General features: G+C 37.1%; 1 protein-coding gene across 7 annotated transcripts in view; it reads right to left on the minus strand.

The window, feature by feature from the left end:
- Window positions 1–21,920, minus strand: part of LOC100392727 (intermembrane lipid transfer protein VPS13A) — a 236,138-nt gene that overhangs the window by 124,914 nt on the left and 89,304 nt on the right. For all 7 annotated transcript variants that reach the window (XR_013533346.1, XR_013533347.1, XR_013533364.1 and 4 more), the window contains exons 26-33: window positions 21,744–21,900; window positions 18,068–18,147; window positions 16,352–16,411; window positions 15,998–16,157; window positions 14,464–14,580; window positions 14,281–14,384; window positions 2,399–2,566; window positions 169–473 (exon numbers count right to left, since the gene is read on the minus strand). Coding sequence is in view for 4 of the 7 variants with exons in the window: in XM_078367818.1 (XP_078223944.1) it covers window positions 169–473; window positions 2,399–2,566; window positions 14,281–14,384; window positions 14,464–14,580; window positions 15,998–16,157; window positions 16,352–16,411; window positions 18,068–18,147; window positions 21,744–21,900 (1,151 nt within the window). In the remaining 3 variants the exon portion in view is untranslated. The remainder of the gene's footprint in view (window positions 1–168; window positions 474–2,398; window positions 2,567–14,280; window positions 14,385–14,463; window positions 14,581–15,997; window positions 16,158–16,351; window positions 16,412–18,067; window positions 18,148–21,743; window positions 21,901–21,920) is intronic.

The raw sequence follows: 21,920 nt of genomic DNA on the forward strand, positions 1-21,920 counted from the left end.
AAAGACTATAATTGATTTTGCCAAAATATACTTAAGGAACATAAAATTACAAAATTACGTATAATTAATAAAATAAAATCACTGTAAACAGAATACTCAAAACAGCAACGTCTTTAACGTAAAGGAAAAATACTGCATTCCACACAAACACACTTGTGAAAAGCTTACCTGTACAGTCGCATTTTACTCAGCTTTATCGTTATCAAATCAATAACAGGTGGGGGAGAGCTTTGACTCTCTGTTATCATATGAAAGGTATTTGTCATTGTAATGAGTCCAAAATCAGCAACAAAAACATTTTTTGAAACTGGAGACTGTGGGATGACCACAACTGGGGCTTTGACGTGAATATCCAGTGCCATCCTGGAACTCCTTTGTGCCAGTTCTTTTACACCAGTAGCAGCCATTCCAGCTGCCTGAACAGTTGCCTCAGCCAAGGCTTGTTTAGCTGCCTGAAAATTATCTATAAAAGCCTGTAAGGTAACAGAATTATATTATTAAAGCTATTATTAATAAATAAGACATTAAATATATATTGATATTTATGGTCTTACTGCAGTTAAAAAAAAAAACCAACACAACCAAGCATTAATTATTCCAAGTCTTACTGTCTATAATTAAAATAAAAAACAACACAACCAAGCATTATTTATTCAAAGTCTTACTGTCTATTTCTGCCACAAAAACTGAGAAACACAAAAAACACAGATAAAATAAAAATCTAGTCCTCAGAACAAAGCTAAATGGGATCACTGGAATGTCTTACAGAAATCTATTTCCCTTATCTCACTTTCTCTAATGTATGAACAACCCTATTTCTCTATACAACCTCAGTACAGAGAGCTTATTTACATTTATAAGGTAAATAAATAAAATATGTTTAAGAAGTATCAAAAGGATTTTCCAAATTCCAAAAAAAAACACTTCAGTGACATAAAATATAATTACCTAGATTTATACTCATACTTAATTTTCATGTTCAAAGAAAAAATTAATATTTTAGTAATTTCTAAGTATAAGTAGAAGAGGGCTCAAGTGACATGATTTGTTTTTTTTTTTTTTTTGGCTATAAAAAGAAATTAGCTACTCAAGAGGCTGAGGGAGGATAACATGAGGCCAGTATTTCCAGACCAGTTTGGGCAATATAGCGAGATCTTGTCTCTAAAAAAATTTTTTTTAAATTTTTTAAAAGAGAAGAAATTAAACAAGAAATACTTATCTTAACATCTTTGTGTACAAAATGATTTTATGGCTATAGAAAAACTGCATGATAACTTAAATTTAAAACATCGCAAACATCAACATTATATGGAATTCACCTAGAATTCTGAAATAACAAAAGGGGGCTCCACGTTCCCAAATACATTCAGACGAACACATGAATACTTTCCTTGCTTATAAGAACTGCCACACTTGGCCTATCTATTCCACTATAGACTCAGATTTGATTACCTACTTAATACACTAAAACAAAGAGACAGCATTTTAAAAGAATGAATAGTGATGTCATGGGGACAAGTATGACACCCACAAGAAACATATCAGCTGACAGCAAGGGGAAAAACAAAACAAGAAAAGCAGAAATAAGAACTGAAATGCCTTAGGGTGAAGTCATACAGAAGTTAAATCTAACTCCTTAAAGTCACGGAGATTCACAGAATGACAATGCAATCAAAAATATGATTTTCTTGGGCTGGGCATAATGCCTGTAACCGCAGTACTTTGAGAGGCCAAAGCAGGAGGACCACTCAAGGCCAGGAGCTCAAGACCAGCCTGGGCCACAGAGCAAGAATCCAACTCTATAAAAAGGTAAAGAAAAAAAAAATTAGCTTGGTGGTACGTGCATAGTGGTATGTGCCTGTAAACTCAGCTACTCAGGAGGTTGGCACAGGAGGATCACTTGAATCCAGGAGTTCAAGGTTAAAATGAACTATGATCAGGCCACTGAACTCCAGCATGGTGACAGAGCAAGACCTTGTCTCTAAAAAATTAAAATAACCTTTTCTTAATGATGACTTGAGAGACTAAAAGAAACTTCAATTACATATTTGGTATTTAAAAATTATATTTACAAGTCAGCTAAAACAAAGACTTAAGCCAATGACATATAAAATAAAGTTTCTAAATAATATATAACATATCTATGATATCTAATGCATATATAATGTTAATATATGACATACATACTTCAATTATTTGAAATATTTCCATGTCAAAATGATGTTATATAATTAAGGAACTAAACACTTCAGTCATTATGTATAATAAATGGTGCCCAGAAAATTATTTGAAAAATCAGAAAAAATTTCAAGCAAGGAATTATTGGACTTCAGCCATATTTGAAACATAGTAACTTTCAACTAGCATAAAATAAAATATAATTTAATAAAATACTCACCAATATAGAATACAGAAATTTTGTGACAAAAATTACTTCAATGCAACCAACTATTAAATCAGCCTGAATGTCAACCACATTCATATCTGTGTATGCAGAACCAGCAGTTGCATCCATGTAAGAAACCATTTTGAAGCTGAAAACTTCTTTTCCAGTGATGTAAACAGCCTGAATAAGAGAAAATTTAATTATCACAATCCATTTTTGAAATGATGTGCTTTCGGTACAAAAATAAAATGAAGTAAAAAATAAAAAAACCTAGTAAGAAAATCTCCCAAGTATTCAAAAGCCAAGTACAAATAAGGCCACGTTTCTATTATAATTGCTTTACTGGGATCCAAGATGGCCCTTTAGGAGCAGGTCAGGATTGCACCACCCAGAGAAAGCGCAGACGGTGAGTGGACACCGCATTTCCAGATGGATTTTTATTGCCCACAGACCAGGAGATTCCCAGGCGGAGGAGCTCTACGGGTCACCAGCGTGGCTGTTTTGGCCAGCGCGACTGCTTCAGCTGGTGTGGCTGTCTTGCTGGCAAAGCAGCACGGCAGCTCACCACACAAAATACACTGGTCTGGTTGCCCTTTTAAGCTGGCAATTGGTACTCCGAGAGGGCAGATTCGCCCATTCACCTGATTAAACAGGTCTAAAACCTGTTTAATCCAGGGCAGCGCCGTTGTTTCAGCTGGCGCAGTGGGTCGACGCACGGGAAATCACACAAATCCCGGCGCCCTTTCAGCAGGCAACTGAACACCTAGGAGAGAGTCAACCGTTCAACTTAAAAAAAAAAAAAAAGGCTCTGAGGCAGGGAGCCAGGTGATGAGGCTCAGTGGGTTCCACCCCCACAAAAACAAACAAAACAGCAATTGGAATGCTCAGGGTTGAGAGTTTCATAGCAAACACAGCTGAACCCAGGATGGTGCAGCTCGGTGGGGGAGGGGCATCCGCCATTACCGAGGTACTCCACCCCTACAGTGGTAGTCCGCCATTGCTGAGGCAACCTGCCATAACAGAGAGAGTCGCCATTACAGAGGTGGGCCACCATCACCGAGGCAGTTCTAACCACACCCATATAAACGGGACTACAGGGAAGCTCACATGGCAGCAGGGCAGAGCCGGCAGCAGGGCGGAACCCACAGCAGCTCAGCAAAACCTCTGCAGGCAGTGACTAGGCTGCCTCCTTGCTGGGCAGAACAGCCGTGAAAAAAAAAAAAAGGCAGTACCACAACAGATACTCATAAATAAAGCCCCATCTCCCCAAGACAGAGCACCTGGGGAAAAAAAGGCGATTTATGAGTTCTGCTGCAGCAGACTTAAACGTACCTGCCTAGCAGCTCTGAATGAACAACACAGCTCACAACTCAACACTTGAGCACCTATAAAGAACAGACTGCCTCCTCAAGCAGCTCCCTGACCCCCGTATATCCAAAGAGTCACCTCACAAAAGACTGCTGAGACTGACATCTGGCAGGCATCATTCTGGGACAAAGACAGCAGAAGAAGAAACTGGTAACAACCCTTACTGTTCTGCAGCTGCTGCAGGTGATCCCCAGGCAAGCAGGGCCTGGAGTGGACCTCAGCAGTCCTACAGCAGAGGGGCCAGACTGTTAGAAGAAAAAAATAAGAAACCTGATAGACATTTAAATTTCCAGAACTCTCCACCCCAAATCCACAGAATATACATTCTTCTCAGCACCACATCACACCTACTCTAAAATTGATCACATAACTGGAAGTAAATCACTCCTCAGCAAACACAAAAGAACAGAAATTATAACAAACAGTCGCTCAGACCACAGTGCAATCAAGTTAAAACTCTGAATTCAGAAACTAACTCAGAACCACACAGCTTCATGGAAACTCAACAACTGGCTCTTGAATGTTGACTGGATAAACAATGAAATGAAGGCAGAAATAAAGAAGTTCTTCAAAACCAATGAAAACAAAGACACAACATACCAGAACCTCTGGGACACATTTAAAGCAGTCTCTAGAGGAAAATATATAGCAATAAGTGCCCACATGAGAAGAGTGGAGAAATCCAAAAGTAACACCCTATCGTCAAAATTGAAAGAGCTAGAGGAGCAAGATTAAAAAAACTCAAAACCTAGCAGAAAACAAGAAATAACTAATATCAGAGCAGAACTGAAGGAGATAGAGACACGAAAAACTCTTCAAAAAATCAATAAATCCAGGAGCTGGTTTTTCGAAAAGATCAACAAAACAGACCACTAGCCAGATTAATTTAAAAAAAAAAAGAGAGAGAATAACCAAATAGATGCAATAAAAAACAATAAAGAGGAAATCACCACAGATCCCACAGAAATTCAAACCTTCATCAGAGAATATTACAAACAACTCTATGCACATAAACTAGTAAACCTGGAAGAAATGGATAAATTCCTGGACACTTGCATCCTCCCAAGCCTAAACCAGGAAGAAGTCGAAACCATGAATAGACCAATAACAAGATCTGAAGTCGAGGCAGCAATTAAGAGCCTACCACACAAAAAAAGCCCAGGTCCAGATGGGTCCACAGGCGAATTCTACCAGACACACAAAGATGAACTGTTACCATACCTCCTGAAACTATTCCAAATAATCCAAAAAAGAGAATACTTTTCAAATCATTTTATGAGACCAACATCATCCTGATACCAAAACCCGGCAGAGACTCAACAAGAAAAGAAAACTTCAGGCCAATATCCATGATGAACATAGATGCAAAAATCTTCAGTAAAATACTGGCAAACCAACCGCAACAGCACATCAAAAAACTTATCCATCATGATCAAGTAGGATTCATCCCAGGGATGCAAGGCTGGTTCAACATATGCAAGTCTATAAACGTAATTCACCACATAAACAGAACCAAGAACAAAAACCACGATTATCTCAATTGATACAAAGAAGGCCTTTGACAAGATTCAACAGCCTTTTATGTTAAAAATCCTCAATAAACTCAGTATTCACGGAATATATCTCAAAATAATAAAAGCTATTTATGACAAACCAACAGCCAATATCATACTGAATGGGCAAAAACTGGAAGCATTCCCTTTTAAATCTGGCACTAGACAAGGATGCGCTCTCTCACCACTCCTATTCAATATAGTACTGAAAGTTCAAGCCAGACAAATCAGGCATGAAAAAGAAATAAAGGGTATTCAATCAAATAGGAAAGGAGGAAGCCAAATTGTCTCTATTGGCAGACGACATGATAGTATATCTAGAAGACCCCATCGTCTCAGCCCAAATTCTCCTGAAACTGATAAGCAACTTCAGCAAAGCCTCAGGATACAAGAATCAATGTGGAAAAATCACAAGCATTCCTATACACCAATAACAGACTTAAAGAGAGCGAAATCAAGAACAAACCACCATTCACAATTGCTAATAGGGAATAAAATACCTAGGAATACAATTTACAAGGAATGTAAAGGACCTCTTAAAGGAAAACAACAAACCACTGCTCAACAAAATAAGAGAGGACACAAACAGATGGAAACATTCCACGTTTATGTTTCGGAAGAATTAATATAGTGAAAATGGCTATACTGCCCAAAGTAATTTATAGAATCAACACTATCCCCATCAAGCTACCACTGACTTTCTTCACAGAACTGGAAAAAACCACCATGAACTTCATAGAGAACCAAAAGAGAGCCTGCATAGCCAAGTCAATTCTAAGCAAAAAGAACACAGTGTGGGGCATCACACTACCAGACTTCAAACTATATTACAAGGCTACAGTAATCAAAACAGCATGGTACTGGTACCAAAACAGAGATATAGACCAATGGAACAAAACAGAGGCACCGGAGGCAACACAACATACATACAACTATACAATCTTTGATAAACCCGACAAAAACAAGCAATGGGGAAAGGATTCCCTGTTTAACAAATGGTGTTGGGAAAACTGGCTAGCCATGTGCAGAAAGCAGAAACTGGACCCCTTCCTGACACCTTACACTAAAATTAACTCCAGATGGATTAAAGACTTAAACATAAGACCTGGCACCATAAAAACCCTAGAAGGAAATCTAGGCAAAACTATCCAGGACATAGGAGTAGGCAAGGCCTTCATGACAAAAACACCAAAAGCACTGGCAACAAAAGCCAAAATAGACAAATGGGACCTAATCAAACTCCACAGCTTCTGCACAGCAAAAGAAACAGTCTCTAGAGTGAATCGGCAACCAACAGAATGGGAAAAAATTTTTGCAGTTTACCCATCTGACAAAGGGCTGATAATCCAGAATTTACAAAGAACTAAAACAGACTTACAAGAAAAAACAAGCCCATTCAAAAGTGGGCAAAGGATATGAACCGAAACTTTACAAAAGAAGACATACATGAGGCCAACAAACATATGAAAAAATGCTCATCATCACTGGTCATTAGAGAAACACAAATCAAAACTACATTGAGATACCATCTCACGCCAATTAGAATGGCGATCATTAAAAAATCTGGAGACAACAGATGCTGGAGAGGATGTGGTGAAATGGCAACACTTTTACACTGCTGGTGGGAGTGTAAATTAGTTCAACCATTGTGGAAGACAGTGTAGCAATTCCTCAAGGACCTAGAAATAGAAATTCCATTTGACCCAGCAATCCCATTACTGGGTATATATCTGAAGGACTATAAATCGTTCTACTATAAGGACGAATGCAAACGAATGTTCATTGCAGCACTGTTTACAATAGCAAAGACCTGGAATCAACCGAAATGCCTATTGATGACAGACTGGACAGGGAAAATGTGGCACATATACACCATGGAATATTATGCAGCAATCAAAAACGATGAGTTCGTGTCCTTTATAGGGACATGGATGAACCTGGAGAACATCATTCTCAGCAAACTGACACAAGAACAGAAAATGAAATACTGCATGTTCTCACTCATAGGCAGGTGTTGAACAATGAGAACACATGAACACAGGGAGGGGAGCACTACACACTGGGGTCTGTTGGGGGGAATAGGGGAGGGACAGCTGGGGTTGGGGAGTTGGGGAGAGATAGCATGGGGAGAAATGCCAGATATAGGTGAAGGGGAGGAAGGCAGCAAATCACACTGCCACGTGTGTACCTATGCAACTATCTTGCATGTTCTTCACATGTACCCCAAAACCTAAAATGCAATAAAAAAAATAATAATAATTGCTTTACCGGACTTACACTACAAAGTTTTACAAACTGGTGGTGGCAATTCCCTTTGTGGGTCATAAAATCAATGTAGTAGGTCTGGCCCTTGCTTCTCTCTCTTTTTTTTTTTTTTAATGAAGAACAGAAGAAGAAATATCTGAATATGCATTTTAATTTTGCATGTGTACTTTTGTAATGAGAGTAACCATGTATTTCTTGATTTATTAACAAACATTTGAAAAACACTGTACATCTACACCTTACTGAAATCTATTTTTGATTTGAGGTATGTGGATAAATTTTCTGGAATCTTCAAAAGAGTCTCCTCCTAGCTCTATACTTCTGTTCCTTATCAGGTTGTAAAGAGCCATCTTAATTGCCAACCAGAAATTACCTACAGTGGTTAAAAATCTCAAGCTCTGTAATAATAGTAAAAAAAAAAAAAAAAAATGGTAGAAACAAGAAGAGATGTAAAATACGAAACAAAAATTTGGAAGGGGGACAGAGCACTCAGTTTATAGCTTTCTCAATTCTCCTAAATGCTAGAATCAAGTAAGAACACGGAGCTGAGGAGCCATCAACAAGCAAATCAGTTACAACCACAGAACAAAGAATCCTCAGGAATCAGAAGACTAAGTGACCTTTGAAGGCTGATGTACAAGATGGGGCTGCAAAGAACTCTACAGTCCTGCTTCTCCCTAGGGTGCACAAAGCTGGAGTGGGCGCCCCTCCAAACCTTAAGAAAAGACAAAAAAAGATAAACTACAAAATCTTACCTTTCTTAAAACCATTAGCAATCTGAGGTCACAGAACAACAAAGGACCCTGAAATCTAAGGAAAAACAGGTACCTGCAGGAAAGAAAAAATAAGCACCAGCTCACTTGTGGCAGAGAGCAGGAGAAAGACATGTCAGGTACGAAAAAAATAGGTAAGAATAATTCAACTGAAATGATAAAGGGTAAGTGTAAACTAATGTGAGATACACAATCCCTGGGAGACACACACCTGAGGAGCTCTTGAGAAAGATGGGAGCAGGGTTCAAGTGAGAAACAAGAGAAAGCTTTCCTTGGCACAACCGTGGAAAAGGTGGGGAGCCTCCATTGCAGAAAAGGCCCAAAGTACCACGAAGACTATCGCCTTCTCAAAACAAAACACATAAGAAACTACGGGAAGGACAGTAAACCTTGTTGCTCTCAGGGCACAGGTGAAGATATGGTATCCTAGGGACAAGAATAAAATCAAACTCTGTATCTAGGGAAAGAACAAAAACTCTCCTAGGGCCAGATCATTAGAGGTCTCCCTCTGCTGGGGAAGGGAAGGGTAGTCAATCCCATATAGGAAATTCGACAGACGCCAATTAGATGCCATGAAGAGGAGGGACAGGATTGCCAAGAATACTCCATTTCTGAGACTCACAGAAATAGCCCTGGCTGGAAATGACAACGAACCAGGACACTAACAAGCCTATCCAAACCACCTTCCCTTCTCCCCAGATACATACTATTAAGCTCATAAGCACTAAGAAATAAGCAGCAGGAGTCTCTCACATCTAGGAAAAAAGCTAACAATGCAGAAAGAGAATTTTCTGAGGTACAAGAATAGAAGAAAGGTCAAAGACTCAGCATGGAACAGAATCTGAGCAACACAGCCTTCCCCCATCATAAGCAAAAGGTACAACTAAAGGAAACTGAAGCAGTAATGTAGTGAAGGAAATCCTATTAGTCTAAAATTCAAACCAAGCTAAGCTCAACCTGCCCCCACCCCAAGCTAACAGCTTAGCAGAAAAGAGGCACCTTGACTTCCAGACATAAATACTATGATATTTACCTCAGTCTCTATTATCCTAAACATCAGCAGTCCCCACCCTTTTTGGTAACAGGGACCTATTTTGTAGAAGACAATTTTTCCATGAAAGTGGGGAGTGGGGAGATGGCTTGGGGATGAAAATGTTACAACCTCAGATCATCAGGCATTAGTTAGATTCTCATAAGGAACATGCAGCCTAGATCCCTCATATGCACAGTTCACAATAGGGTTTGCCTTCTTAAGAGAATCTAAGGCAGCCGCTGATCTGACAGGGGGTGGAGCTCAGGCGATAAGCCTCCCTCACCCACCACTCAACTCTTGTTGTCCTGCCCAGTTCCCAACAGGCCATGGAAGGGTACCAGTCCACAGTCCGGGGACTGAGGACTCCTGCAGTACATGATATGATGTCTGACATTCAATCAATAATTATGACATGCCCAATAAAAGCAAGGGCAAAAAAAATCAAACAAACAATAAAGCAATCAACAGAATCAGACTCATCTACATCATCGATGTTAAAACTATCAGCCAGAAAATCTTAATTACTATGATTAATATGGTAAAGGCTTCTAGTGGAAAATATGCATCAACAGATGGTGAATATTATTATAGTAGACAAAATGGAAAAAAGAATCAAAGGGATATAGTAAACATTTAAAAACATGGTAACAGAGATGAAAAGTAACCTTCAGTGGGTTTGTCAGTACATTCATCAGAGCCAACGACAAAATCAGCACATTTGAAAACAGGTCAAGAGAAATTATTCAAATTAAAATGTACTAAAATAACAATGGGAGACAAACTTGAACAGAACATCCAAACATTATGGGACCGTAAACAAAAATCTAGTAAGAATTTTAGGAATTCAAGAAGAGGAATACTGAAAAAGTGGAGGAGGAGAAAACGGAGCCAGGGGGAAAGGGAAAGAAAGAGGGAGACAGAAGCAGAGAACTGATTTGAAGAAATAATGGAAAATAATGAAAGACAAATTCATCTAGCTAGCTCAGGCAGGCCCATGTATTAATTTCAAGTACACTTGAAACATTCACCAAGATTAATCATAAAAAAGTATCAACAAATTTAAAGGAACTGAAATGGTCTCTCCTCTGGCCATAGTGGATTTAAATTAGAAATCAGTAACAGAAAGGGGTCTGAAAAATCTCAATATTTAGAAGTTAAATAACAGACTTCTAAATAAACAATGGGTAAAGAAAGTCAGAAGAGAAATTAGAAAATACTTTGAATTGAATGAAAATAAAGATACAACATAAAAAAACTTACAGAATGCAGCTAAAGCAGTGCTTAAAGTAATATTTATAGTAGTAAATGCTTATAATAGAAAATAGATATCTTCAAATCAATAATTTAAACTCCACCTTAAGAAGAGCATATTAAATCCAAAGCAGGCAGAAAAAGGAATTTTCAAAAAGCAGAAATAAATAAAATTAAAAACAGAACATTCAATCAAAACAAATGCTCGTTCTTTCAAAGTATCAATAAAATAAATAAATCTCTAAGCAGACTGATCAAGACATAAAAAGAAACAATAAAATTAAAATCTCATATGCTAAGAAAAAAAGCAGATGTGAAGGACTACATAACTTCATGATTCCATTTACGTGATACTTGGAAACTGCAAAACTGTAGGAACAAAAAACAGTGCAGTGATTCCAAGGTGCTGGGATGGGGAGAAGGGCTAACTACAAAGGGCAGTAGTGAATTTTTAGGAGTGACAGACCCATTGTATCCGCAGAAGATAAATTACCCAACAGTATATGTTTGCCAAAACTCACAGAATTACAACTAAAAAAGGTAAGTTTTACTGTAGGTAAATTGTTTCAATGAATCTGACTTTAAAAAGTAAAAACCAAACCGAAAAAGAAACTGATAAATAATTCTACCCAAAGGTTACTGAGGCCCCTACAACCTCCCAAAATATGTGGAGCAGCTTCCTGCAACAAGGCCTTCATAGCTGCTCTTTCCGCCACCTGGAATGCTCTTTCAACAGGCCTCAAATCCACAGTTCAGATTTCGGTCAAATGTTTCTTCGGTAAAAAAGCATTTCTTGAAAATCCTAATACAACACTTGAATCATTACCTGTCATTACCCTGCCTTCTTGGTTTACAAAGCATGTATCACTTTTTAATATTGTTTTATATTATTAACTACCATTTATTCCAAGTGGAGAAGGGCTTCATATATTTTGCTGAATATAATATCTCAAAAAGGCCAGGCACGGTGGCTCATGTCTGTAATAGTACTTTGGGAGACCAAGGCAGGTGGTCTGAGCTCAGGAGTTTGAGGGCAGTCTGAGCAAAATGATGAAACCCCATCTCTACAGAAATCAGCTGGGTATGGTGGCACACACCTATAGTCCTAGCTACTCAAAAGGTTGAGGTGGGAGGATCACCTTGGCCAGGAAAGGTGGAGGCTGCAGTGAGCTCTGATTGTGTGATTGGACAGAGAGAGAGAGAGAGAGAATGAATTACATATATATAAAATATGATTATATACTATATAGTTTTTTCAGCTAATTTACCAGTATTTATACATATATAATTTACATATACATACTTATGTATAAATTGCATACATAAAAATATACAAATACTGGTAAATTAGTTAAGAAAAAACTGAATATCCTCTGCAAGTCATATGAGTAGGGCTATATGACTGTTACTCTGAGTTCAACAGAACAGATTTGCTCAATACAGAGTTTAGAGCAGAAAGGCTGTGGTCAAGGAGACTTTAGGTAAAGAAAAATGGTTAATAAAACACCATATTGAAAACTGGGCATTTTAAGCAACAATCTATAAACTAAATGATAAGGCCTCCACTTCTTTCACCAATTGGCTTCTGGAATCTAGGCTGTCAGGCTTAAACTTACAGTATTTTTTTCAAAGGAAACACACTAGCCTAAGAGCAAGAGTTGCTCTCAATTTGAGAAGCCATAAAATTGCTAAACCAGTTCCTGATCATCTACTGTGATGTTTACCTGTCCAAAGTCCCTAGGAAAGCTTCAGATTAGCTTTGAATGGCTGGGCAAAATCACAAAGTCCTTAGAGGTGAAAGAAAGTCAAATTGTCATCAGAATTGTCAATACCAATACTAGGCCATAAGACATGGAGTAACATGTTTTAAGATCATCTAGGAAAGAAAATTCAAGTCAAGTATTTAAAATCCAAACTGCCCGCAAATATAAATGTCAAGGAATATTGTTCCTATGAGCCTTGCCTAAGAAATCTACTGGAGAATTTTGAAAAGCCAAAATTATTGGTGATACCAGCATAAAGACTGGTGAACGCTCCCATTTAATAAATGAAGAAATGTCCCTACTGCCTCCAGACTTCCTGTCGGCCTCCCTCGTGGGCACCCTTACAGGGGTTTTATTGTGTTCCATCCCCAATGTCCCATTTGACCAACATGCCTGCACCTGGAAATAGAAAGTGGCTATTTTGGCTTATGGCCACTCTCCAGATGGAGACCTCAAGACTAAATTACAGGAAATCACAACAAATAGCTTCTAATATCAAAAAAAGAAAGCTATCCCAAGACAGGGCAAAACAGAAAAGAAAAAAAAGACAGCTACACACTGTGTGCCTCCTTTGAAAATACACACCACCAACTATGAAGTATCTTGCCAACACCCACTCCCAAACCCTGAATCTCACTGTGCCCTGAGATTTAAATATCAATTTAAGGAAACACAGGAGACAGTAACATGTTAAATAGCATGAAAACATAATCAGCAAAATACAGGCTATGGAAAATTGTACAGAATAAATAAGATAACAACAAATGGCACACACAAGGGCAGAGAAAATTGCGCCACTCCATTCCAGCCTGGGCAATAGAGCAAGACTGTCTCAATAAAATAAAATAATATAAAATTTAAAATAAAAGTACAGAGAAAAAAAACCAATGGGTTGGATCATGCTTTCAGTTCTGTCTAACTTTTAGTAGATACTTTATTTCTGTGAGCTTTAGTTTCTAGATAGGAAAAATAAAATGGATAATCTATTTCTTAAATACTCTGATACTATGATTTTAAAAATAAAAGTAATAGAAGCAAATAAAACCACGGCTTCTGGAAAGTCTCTTGTTCCTTATTGCTATGAGTCATTTCTCTTTGATGCTCAAACTGTTTTTCTCTCCCACTAAATAAGCCATAACAAGAAGATACTAAAAATAAGAATTTTTAAACATAAAAATCAGGTGATCATTATATCATCAGTATTACTGGCTAAATCTATTTATTTTTTTTCTTCCTGACGTATTCCAAATGCTGACTTCCTGACTCAACAAGTACTTCCTTTTCCTCATCCTACTATCTGATATTCCTTTAATCTCCTTAAATACATAATCCTACCTGCTTCACGGAGGATGTTGGTTGTTCAACTCTGTAATAGTATCCAGTCCAGGAACCTTATGTTTCATACTCAGTAACAAATTCCCTAACCTTCAACAACTAATCATCCAGTTCAAAGGACTCTCTTAATAGTAATCACTGATGAAAATACGATTTTTTTAAAAATCTCACTCAGACTTCAGACCATCAAATCTATCTAAAATGCATTAGGAGATTCAGAGTATATGAAGAGAACCCCCCCCAAAAAAGTGAAAACGGTATTTACTAGGTTCTCTTCCAAAACTTTGTTCTAGAAGCATTATTTATACTTATTTATGCGATACTGCAATTCTTATTTTACAAATAAAGAAACAGAATCCAAGATTAAGTAACCCGCTAATGGTCACACAGCTACTAAGGAGCAGGGCTAAGAACCCCATTATGCCTGACTCCAAAACCCATACCCATAATAAGTCACATTACTCAATTCTGACCACTGTCTAACTGATACCTATGACCACTCTTAAAGAATAATCCTATTTAATGATGTACTATTAATTTTAAAAATTCTTACCTTTTTGTATACAGCTGTTATATCAGAATCTAAAACAATTATATTCCTTAGCTTTGCATTTATTTCAGTTTCTGAAGGCCTCATAATCATCTCAGAATCAAGCCCTAAGGGAATAAAAGAATGACTAACTGCCTTTTCTTTCATTTAATACCTTGTAATTTGCTTTTTGTGAAATTTTATTACCTTCAATCTTAATTTCAGAAATGTTACGTTTCTGATCTTGAATAAAGATCTGTAAACATGATAATTCTGCTAAAATCTGCAAAGTAATAATATCTTCATTCGTGGATAGTTTTAAAGCTGAAAAAAAAATTCATAATAAACATGAGGAAAAACATTTAGTAGTTACCTCGCTATACTTATAAAGTAACTGAAGTATCACCACAAATTGTGATAGTCAAGAAAACCTGATCTGCAATTCAGTTAAAAGTAAGGTATGATATTCCCTACTGAATTGAAAATTCTAAAAAAACAATCAAATCTAATGAAAACAAATGCAAATAAATAGATAAAACTCTGTTTCTGGAAGAAACTAAACATTTGAAACTAAAACACTCTGTAGCTATAAATTTAAAAATCTTTTGAGAACCAATAATTACTAGGTAATACCTGTCATTATCAAAATTGCAACTTTTCACTTTTCAAAAGTACTACACTCTGATTTTAAAATATTCTCTGATACTGTTTGTTTTTTTTTTTTTTTTTTTGAAACAGAGTCTAGGTGTCACCCAGGACTCAGAGTGTCACCCAGGATGGAGCACAATGGTGCAATCATTCCTCGAATTCCTGGGCTGCAGAGATTCTCCAACATCAGCCTCCAAAGTAAACTGGCTCTACAGACACACACCACAATGCCCAACTAATTTTTTTACAATTTTGTTGGAGACAGTCTTGCTATGTTGCCCAGGCTACTTTTGAACTCCTGGCCTTGAGCGATCCTCCAACTTCAATCCCCTCAGCCCTTTCCTCCCTGGGTCACTGGGATCACAAGCATGAGCCACCACACCCAGCTGAAATTACTCAAATTTTGATTGTCATATTGATCTAATATATAATAATCATGTTATTAAATGCATAAATTTTAATTTAAATCTAATACTCCTACTGGGAGGGAGATAGAAGAAAAAAATGTTTTTAATCTAATACTCCTACTGTATATTCTTAAACTAAAACCAAGGCTGGGTGCAGTGGCTTACACCTGTAATCCCAGCACTTTGGGAGGCCAAGGCAGGCAGATCACAAGGTCAAGAGATTGAGACCATCCTGGACAACATAGTGAAACCCCGTCTCTATTAGTAAAAAATACCAAAATTAGCCAGGTGTGGTGGTACAGGCTTAATAGTCTCAGCTACTCTAGAGGCTGAGGCAGGAGAATTGCTTGAACCCAGGAGGAGGAGGTTGCAATGAGCTGAGATCACGCCACGGTACTCCAGCCTTGTGAGTGAGCCAAGACTCCATCTCAAAAAAAAAATTAAAAATTAAAACCAATTATTATATATGATAAACAACAGCCACAATTTATTCAGCAGTAGTTACATTTGCCATTATTTTCTACAATTACCCTGGCATATAATGAGTCCTTCTATATATTAACACAGGCAAGAGAATTCTGAAGCCAATATTCAAAGTTAATAATAAAGCCAGAGTCTAGATTTATTGACCTACTTGGTTTAAGAAAAAAAAAAAGCAAGTTGATGCTAAATTTTAAAAAGCATACCTAATTTTTTAATCACATCTCCTTTGTCTTCAGTCTCTGGGAACACTGTGGACACTGGGGCTGATTTTTCCTCTGATTGTGGAAGAATATTATTAAGATAATTTATTGTATTCAGAAGTGCTTCAGTGTGTAAATGAATATCCAAAGAGGAAAAATTTACCTGAAGAACAAAGCTGTTTTAGTGATAGGTCAATAAGTATTTGCTTGCCAGCTCTCTACAAGGCACTATGTATTATAAAGGATACAATTTATAATATTTTCTTATCTTTAAGGATCTTACCATTCCAGTTATAATAATTTTTGTAAGAAACAGAAATACAGTATATAATTATAAAATAAATTATCTACTCATACCTTAATCAACTGTAAAACATTGTTATAGGTACTTTTCAAGTTGGGTACGTTCTTTTCAGCCTAGCCAAAGAGAAAACAAATCTGTTTAGGATTTGTTAGGAAGACATACATACACAATTACATTACAGTCCTAATACACATTTATATAATTTTCCAGCTGTTCCTATATGTGTATATATATATATGTGTATATATATATACACATATATATACATGCACACACACACACACACACACACACACACACAATTACCTAAATAAGCAGCTGCTTCACCAGAACAAAAGAAAATGTAAGTATGGGACTCTCTTGGCACATAGTAAGTATTCAATAAATGTTACATACTATCATTCTTATTATAAAGAGAGGAAATGTTGGATATTATCAAGTGTGGAGAATAATCTTTCAGTCATCAACAACTCTGTACGGTTCTTCCTAATTCTTCCTGTATTTAAAAACAAAATTTGTGACAGAATTGTCCACCAAGTATCCAAATACTCTGTGGTTTTTCTTTTTAAAAAATGTATTAATAATATTTCTGTCAAATCACAATTAAATACACTATGGAGCACAATGTGATGTTTTTGACGTATGTATACAATGTTTAATGACTAAATTAAGCCAACTAACAAATCTATCGCCTCGCTTTCCTATCTTTTTTTGTAGTAAGACATTTGAAATTCACTTCCTTAGTTGAAGTAAACAGCACATTATTATTGACTACAGTCCTCCTGCTGTACAACAGATCTCAAAAAGTATTCTTCCTGTCTATCTGGAACTTTGTACCATTTGATTGACAAGTCTCTATTATCTCCCTCCTTCCTCCCTCCCATCCCTACTACCTTCTGGTAACCATCACTCTGTTCTCTACTGCTATGAGTTCAGTTTCATTAGATTGCACACATAAAGAAGATCATGCAGTATTTGTCTTTCTGTGCTTGGCTTATTTCACTTAATATAATGTCCTCCACATTCATCTATATTGTCACAAATGACAGGATTTCCCCGCCCCCACCCTTAAGGCTGAATAGTGTTCAATTTTGTATATGTACATTTTCTTTACATCTAGAACACTTTTGTTATATAAAAGCTATATAATGCATCTACAACAACAACAAAAATCTTAAAATATCTAATCAATAATGGATAGCAAAAATGGTTTTAAAAGTGATTAAATGCTTTCTCCATTACTCTTATTATAAAGTAATTATTAAAATAGTCTGACACATATAAAAATAAGTCAACAGAAACACAGAAAAATTAGAAACAGACCACAGTACACAGAAAAGCTTAACAAGTGATAAAATGGATATCATAAATCAATAAAAACAGGAATGGAGTTATTGACACTAAGAGTATCAGATCACTTCACAAAACAGTGGAAAATAAAATGAAAGCATTATCTCATATCATATAACAATACACTCTATCTAAAAAGTGTGTTTCTTTCTCAGTACCCTGTTGAGAGGGAAAAAAAATCAAACTGCAGGTCATTTCTACTTAGAACATAATCTTATTTTTCTATATGAAGTATTTATAATTCATAACTATTTAATAGAAGATGACAAAATCAAAAAAACCCTTAGTTTTAGGAGTTACAGAGAGGTTATGTCAGAGTGAAGATTAAACAACTGAGTAATAACAAACTTACAAAGCTTGATTATAACATTTCAGCAACATACTTACCATACTAAGCAGATATATATCAAAGTGCGTACCTTTACATATTCCAGCGTTAACAGGTCTTCCATTGTGTTATCCAGTGTTGTAATCAAATAAACTGGTTTCTTGTTTTCATCTAAAAATAATTTTTAAAAATCATCCTTTCATAGGAAAGCTAACTGAAAATAAATGCAAGCAATCTTACTAATCATATAATTGCAAAAGAAGGCTTTCCTGTATGAGTTCTGGGCCTTGGATTCTACCTTACCCAAGTCAGGTCACTTATTTGTTCTTTAAACTCTAAAAATGCAACTTCTTCTCACAATTCCCTTGAGTGCCACAACAATCAAGTCTCATGCCCTTCTAAACCTAGATAGAACGTAAGGTAAGAAAAACTAGGAATTAATCAAAGAGAAATCAGAATAGTTTTTAGAAACAATGAAAAGAATTCTGGCCCTGAATCACTGAAATAACTAAAAAGAAATCATCAGAGTCCTTGAAAACCCAGCTGTTCAGAAGACAGAATGGGAATGAGATGAAGCATTAAGGTCTTCTGTATATTAGTTTGGACTAAAATAAACCCTATTACCATATCATCAGTTTTTACTAGTTACACTGATATAGACAGGAGACACGGAAATACCGGGTAGAAGAGGGCAATTTCTCAGCAAAGGCCCCACCCTTAAACCTGAAGACCAGAGGCCCTAAGTTAGAACAGGCATTCCTGTTTTTGCGCCCAGAAAGCTGCCTTTTGGCCCACCACACTTGCCATCCTGTGCCCATATAAGCCTGGGGCCTTAGTGGGCACAGATACAAGCAGCTAAACATTGAGAAGAGCAGAGGAAAAGAGTGGTGGAGAGTGGCGGGGCAGCACGGCAGAGAAAAAGAGAAGAGGAAGGATATCTGGATGCCCAGGGGAATTCAGCCAGGGGCAGTCAGAGAAGCCTCTGTCTGCTGGGTGGCCCAACTTCAGGGGAAGACCACCTTCCCACTCCATACCCCTCTTTCGGCTCCCCATCCACCTTGCTGAGAGACACCTCCATAACTCAATAAAACCTTGCACTCATCCTTCCAGCCCACATGTGATCTGACTCTTCTGGTACACTGGGCAAGAACTCAGGCCATCACATTGGCCCCCTGCCTTTGCAATAAGAAAGTCTATTAAGCTGATTAATGCAAGCCGTCTGCAGATGGCAAAGCTGGAAGAGCATACTGTAACACATTCCCACTTGGGCTTTAGGGGTTGTAGACACATACCCCTAGACGCTACCCTGGGGCCAGAGTCCAAAAGCACTTCCCACAGCCCCTACGACTGCCCATCTGCATGCTCCCCAGGGAAGTGCACATCCCTGCGGCATGTCACGTGAGGGGGGAAAAGAGAGCTCTCCCATTTTAATATTTCTGCTTCTGCTCAAAACGTGATCTACTAAGAAAACCACTGTAGGAGACAGTCTATAGAAAGCCTTTAAAACTCTCATCACTAAAAGATTTATGGTTGCTAGAATATTAGTATCTAAAGACTGGAAGAAAGGACTACAAACTAATCATACAATTCTTGAGGAAAAAAAATGCCACAAATTGCACAGTGTCCTCCGAACTTAATGCTTAGCATATAAATCTATCTTCCACTGCAGGTGCTAAGCACACTTCGAGCCTTAAGAAAGTTCCCAGTTTGTATATACATTTATTCATTCATTGAACAACTATTTACTGATCATCTACTTTGTACAAGAAACTGTGCTGTTCACTCCCTCTGAGAAAACATAGTGCAATAATAATTGTATACTCTTTTTCTGTTTGCAAGGGGTTTTTAATCCTTTGTTCTTGGGAAAACAAACATAAGAATAAACATAAAAATCAGTAACTGCTATAAAGTTCCTGAGTTGCTGCAGAACACTGTCAAGTTGGTTTACTTTTCTTTCCCATTATAGAGCAAACTGTTTCCTGATGACTTAGCAATCATGTTCCTTGGTATTTACCCAGTGAAACTGAAAATTGACGTCTACACAAAATCCTGCATTCAGATGTTCACAGCAGCTTTATTAACAATTGCCAAACCTTGGAAGCAACCAAGATATCCTTCAGTACATAAATGGATAAATAAACTGTGGTATATCACGACAATAGAGTATTATTCATTGCTAAAAAGAAATGAGATACCCGCTTATGAAAATACATGGAGGTAACTTCAGTATATGTTACTAAGTGAAAGATGTCAATCTGAAAAGGATATATATTGTATGATTCCAATTCTGTGACATGTTGGAAAAACTACGGAGACAGTAAAAGGACCAGCAATTGTCAGGGGTTAAGTGGGAGGGAGGGACAGATAGGTGGCGCACAGAGGATTTTTAGGGCAGTAAAACTACTCCATATTAGAATATAATGGTAGATGCATGTCATTATACACGTCCAAACATAACGTATAAAAGCAATCGTAAACCTTAATGTAAATTGTGGACTCTTGATGACAATGATGTGTCAATGTAGGTTCATCAATTGTAACAAATGTACCACTCTGGTGGAGGATGTTGATAATGAAAAAGGCTATACAGGTGTGGGTACAAGGAGTATATGGGAAATTTCTGTACATTCTGCTCACTTGTGCCATGAATCTAAAACTGCTCTAAAAAATTAAGTCTATTTAAAAAATTTTAATTCCACCTCTGCTCATACATAATACTATTATGCTACAAAGGAGTTTAACAAAATGAAACTGGTATCCTAATAATTCCCTCTACTATCCACAATTATCTTTCAAGGAAAAATAAACAAAAAATGAAGAAAGAAATATAAATAATATCCTCCTAATTACCTAACATAGGAAACAGAGCATTTTCTTAGGGATCATGTATCCATTATGCTTCTGGAACACAAAAGGTTTGCAGTAGGCAGAATACTGCCCTCTGCCCCAACAAAGACGCCTACACTCTAATCCCCCAAACTCTGATATGGTATCTCATATGGCAAAAGGGACATGGAAGATGTGATTAAGGTTAAGGTTAAGGGGAATTTATCCTGGATTTTTGAGGTGTGAACAGTCTAATCACTAGAGTTTTTAAGAGTGGAAGCAAAAGGCAGGAGGTTAGAGATAGGAGGAGGATCTGATGCCTTGTAGTGGTTAGCAGCTATGTGCAAAAAGCAGAGGCCTCTCTATTACCGCTGGGGGGGCGGTGGGGGTGGAGAAAAGAAAAAAAAAGCAACACAGCCCTAACGGCAGCCATCCACTAACAGGCAACAAGGAAACAGAGACCTAAACCATGTGTAAATGAATTTTGCCAACAGCTGACTGAACAATGAAATGTACCCTCCTCTACAGCCTCCCTAAAGGAGTCTTACTGACACCTTGAGTTTTGCCCAGTGAGACTGGTGTCAGACTTCTGCCCTGCAGAACTTTAAGATAATACATTTGTGTTGTTTTTAAACACTAAGTTTGTGGTAAACTGCTATAACAACAATAGGAAACTAATTCAGTGTTCCAATACTCAGTTAAGTAGATTTAAAATTCAACCATTACCATCTCATTTTCCATAATAAATAATATTATCTTCATTTTATCTCTGGTGTACCCCCCAGATTACCAACTATAACAGTAAAAGATTAACTCAAAATGGAATGGTTCTCTGAGAATATTTTGGCAAATGTACTGATTCAGAGCCTAAAGAACTGAAAACTCTCGAGCAGGTAGTCAAACAATGAAATTTATTTATTTTAAAAAATAGAGATTCTTACCTAAGTATTCTGGACATTTTAAGCAGAACTCTTTCAAAAAGGCATTTGCTTTCAAATCATATGTTCTAATCTCAATTTCTGTGCCCAATCCTAAAACATAAATTTCTATCACAGGTAGTTCACAATCTCCAACAAGGTGATAAAAATCAGTCAAAACCTGGAAAAGAAAGAAAGAAG

Source organism: Callithrix jacchus, chromosome 1, assembly GCF_049354715.1.
Source record: "Callithrix jacchus isolate 240 chromosome 1, calJac240_pri, whole genome shotgun sequence".
In the NCBI taxonomy this organism is placed as follows: Eukaryota; Metazoa; Chordata; class Mammalia; order Primates; family Cebidae; genus Callithrix; species Callithrix jacchus.